Source organism: Branchiostoma floridae, unplaced genomic scaffold, assembly GCF_000003815.2.
Source record: "Branchiostoma floridae strain S238N-H82 unplaced genomic scaffold, Bfl_VNyyK Sc7u5tJ_1456, whole genome shotgun sequence".
NCBI classification, from domain to species: Eukaryota; Metazoa; Chordata; class Leptocardii; order Amphioxiformes; family Branchiostomatidae; genus Branchiostoma; species Branchiostoma floridae.
In genome coordinates, this window is record NW_023365722.1 from 140,042 (window position 1) to 142,039 (window position 1,998).

The following is a 1,998-nucleotide window of genomic DNA, read 5'->3' on the forward strand; positions in this document are numbered from 1 at the left end:
ATAATGAAATCACATGGCAGAATGTGTATTGGAAAAAAACCCCTCTGAACTAGTTAATAGTACCTTAAGATAAATTATTGCCCACTGTGCTTAAATATATGAAACGACTCCATCCCTTAACATAGTGTTAAACAAGAACGAAGAATTATACGTGAGAAGCTGCATGCGCCATCTTTCTTTGTTTCGATGGTAGTCACGTGACATTGGAGTCAAAGGTCATACAGGTAACGTGACTTTCTTCTTAGTTTGATGACGTACGCGTTGTATGGTTTGCATACTAACAAGTCGTTTTTATTCTAAATGTAGGAAAGCAAGACACACCCTACCGACGTTTTCGTACATTTTGTACGATGAGCATCTCCTTCTGTCGGCTGTTTGTAACTCCGGTGTGAGACCCTTCAGCCGGTCGCAGCGCCTGGTCTGCTGTCTGACTCAGGTCACCCTGTGGATGTTGGGCAGTGCCATGTGGTACGGGGTCACAGCAGGGCCAGACATCGTTCTGTTAGACACCGGTGTCCTAACGCTCCGCCTTTCGGACTTGTTTAGTACTGCAGCAACGTCGTTTACCGTGTCACTGCCCGTGTATGTCATCCTTGTGCCGATGTTTTACAAGCAGCCGCCGTTGGAAGAGCAGATGTCTTCATCCTCAACCGCCCGGATATTCCCTTACAAGACGGTGGCGTGGATCCTCGCTATCCTGACGTCTGTTAGCAGCAGCTTCTTTGTCATAGTGTACAGTTTGCAGTTTGGAGCTGAAGGAAGCCAGGCCTGGCTGAAGGACTTCGTGCTAACATTCCTGCTCTCTACATTATTACTAGAACCTATTGAGGTATCCTTCTATAGTTATTGGTTCATGATAAAAAGCGAAAACTGGTTTCTTGGGAATGCTGATATCTTCTGGTCATCATTTTCTTACCGTTTAAGATGAAGGCCACAACGGTTTTATACGGGTTTATTCAATGAAATAAAATCAAAGACGTCATAGTTACGCCATAATACGTCACAGCGATACCAAGATATCAGAAGTGAATATAATTTACATGTACATTACCCCTTGCAAACTTGGTCATCGTACACCATGGATAAAACTGATTGACTTATATACTAAGTAATGTTACCTTATCACAATTCTGTCCTACATAAATTGTTCTAAAATACAATCATGTCCGCTCTTGGCAGATCTTTTTGGCAAGCTACGCCCAGGCTGTCATCGTACGACCTGCGTTGGTGCCCGTCATATCTCGTGTCTGTAGAGTTTTGGGGATGAAGACGGTGAAGAAGGAACCGGTTCCCATTGGTGTCGTTCAGAAATACAGGCATAAGTATGAAGGTAGGTGGCGGAGTTGTCGAATAAAAAGTCCACAGGGCCGTTTAACGTAATGGTTAAAAGTGAAAAGTTTTAAATCATTTACAAAAAAAAATACCATTCACACTTGACACCATCTTTTACCTTAAATTTCAATTCATTCCGATTGTCTTAGCAATCAATTTTTATGTCATAATTGTACTTGAAGCTACTTACCATCTTCACTTGTACCTAGCTTGCAATAGCATAAACTTTAAATTCAATTTATTGAGAAATCAACGCCAGGGCGATTGTTTTGCTATTTTGTACAATTCTATAATGTATGCTTAGAATTTCTTCCTGTGTTATCAAGTCCCCAAACCGAGGGTTCTACCACCTGCTCCGAAGAAAGCCGACCACGACCCGAACTGGCCCGAGCGGATGGCCCAGGGTAGAGACGTCCTGGTCCGTGTGGTCGTACTGCTGATCTTCAGCGTAACGTATTTTTACATCGGAGTGTTGGACACGGATATGAACGCCTACTATGTCAGGACTTCGCTCGAGAACAGCCTCCTGGCGGGACATGAGAAGGTAATGTTACCACGACTTTATCACACTTTATTTTTCTTTTAGAGTTGTGCGGTCGTCTGGCGTAACGACAGGGAATAGACCCCATTTCAGTTATGGCGGCCATTTTTGATTTTCAGGGGTCA

At 43.3% G+C, this 1,998-nt stretch overlaps 1 protein-coding gene across 1 annotated transcript in view; it reads left to right on the forward strand.

Moving 5' to 3' along the window:
• Window positions 1–463: 463 nt before the first annotated feature.
• LOC118407753 (polycystic kidney disease protein 1-like 1) overlaps window positions 464–1,998 on the forward strand; it is a 6,019-nt gene continuing 4,484 nt past the window's right edge. The window contains exons 1-3 of the mRNA XM_035808270.1: window positions 464–829; window positions 1,180–1,330; window positions 1,659–1,876. Coding sequence (XP_035664163.1) covers window positions 464–829; window positions 1,180–1,330; window positions 1,659–1,876 — 735 coding nt within the window. The remainder of the gene's footprint in view (window positions 830–1,179; window positions 1,331–1,658; window positions 1,877–1,998) is intronic.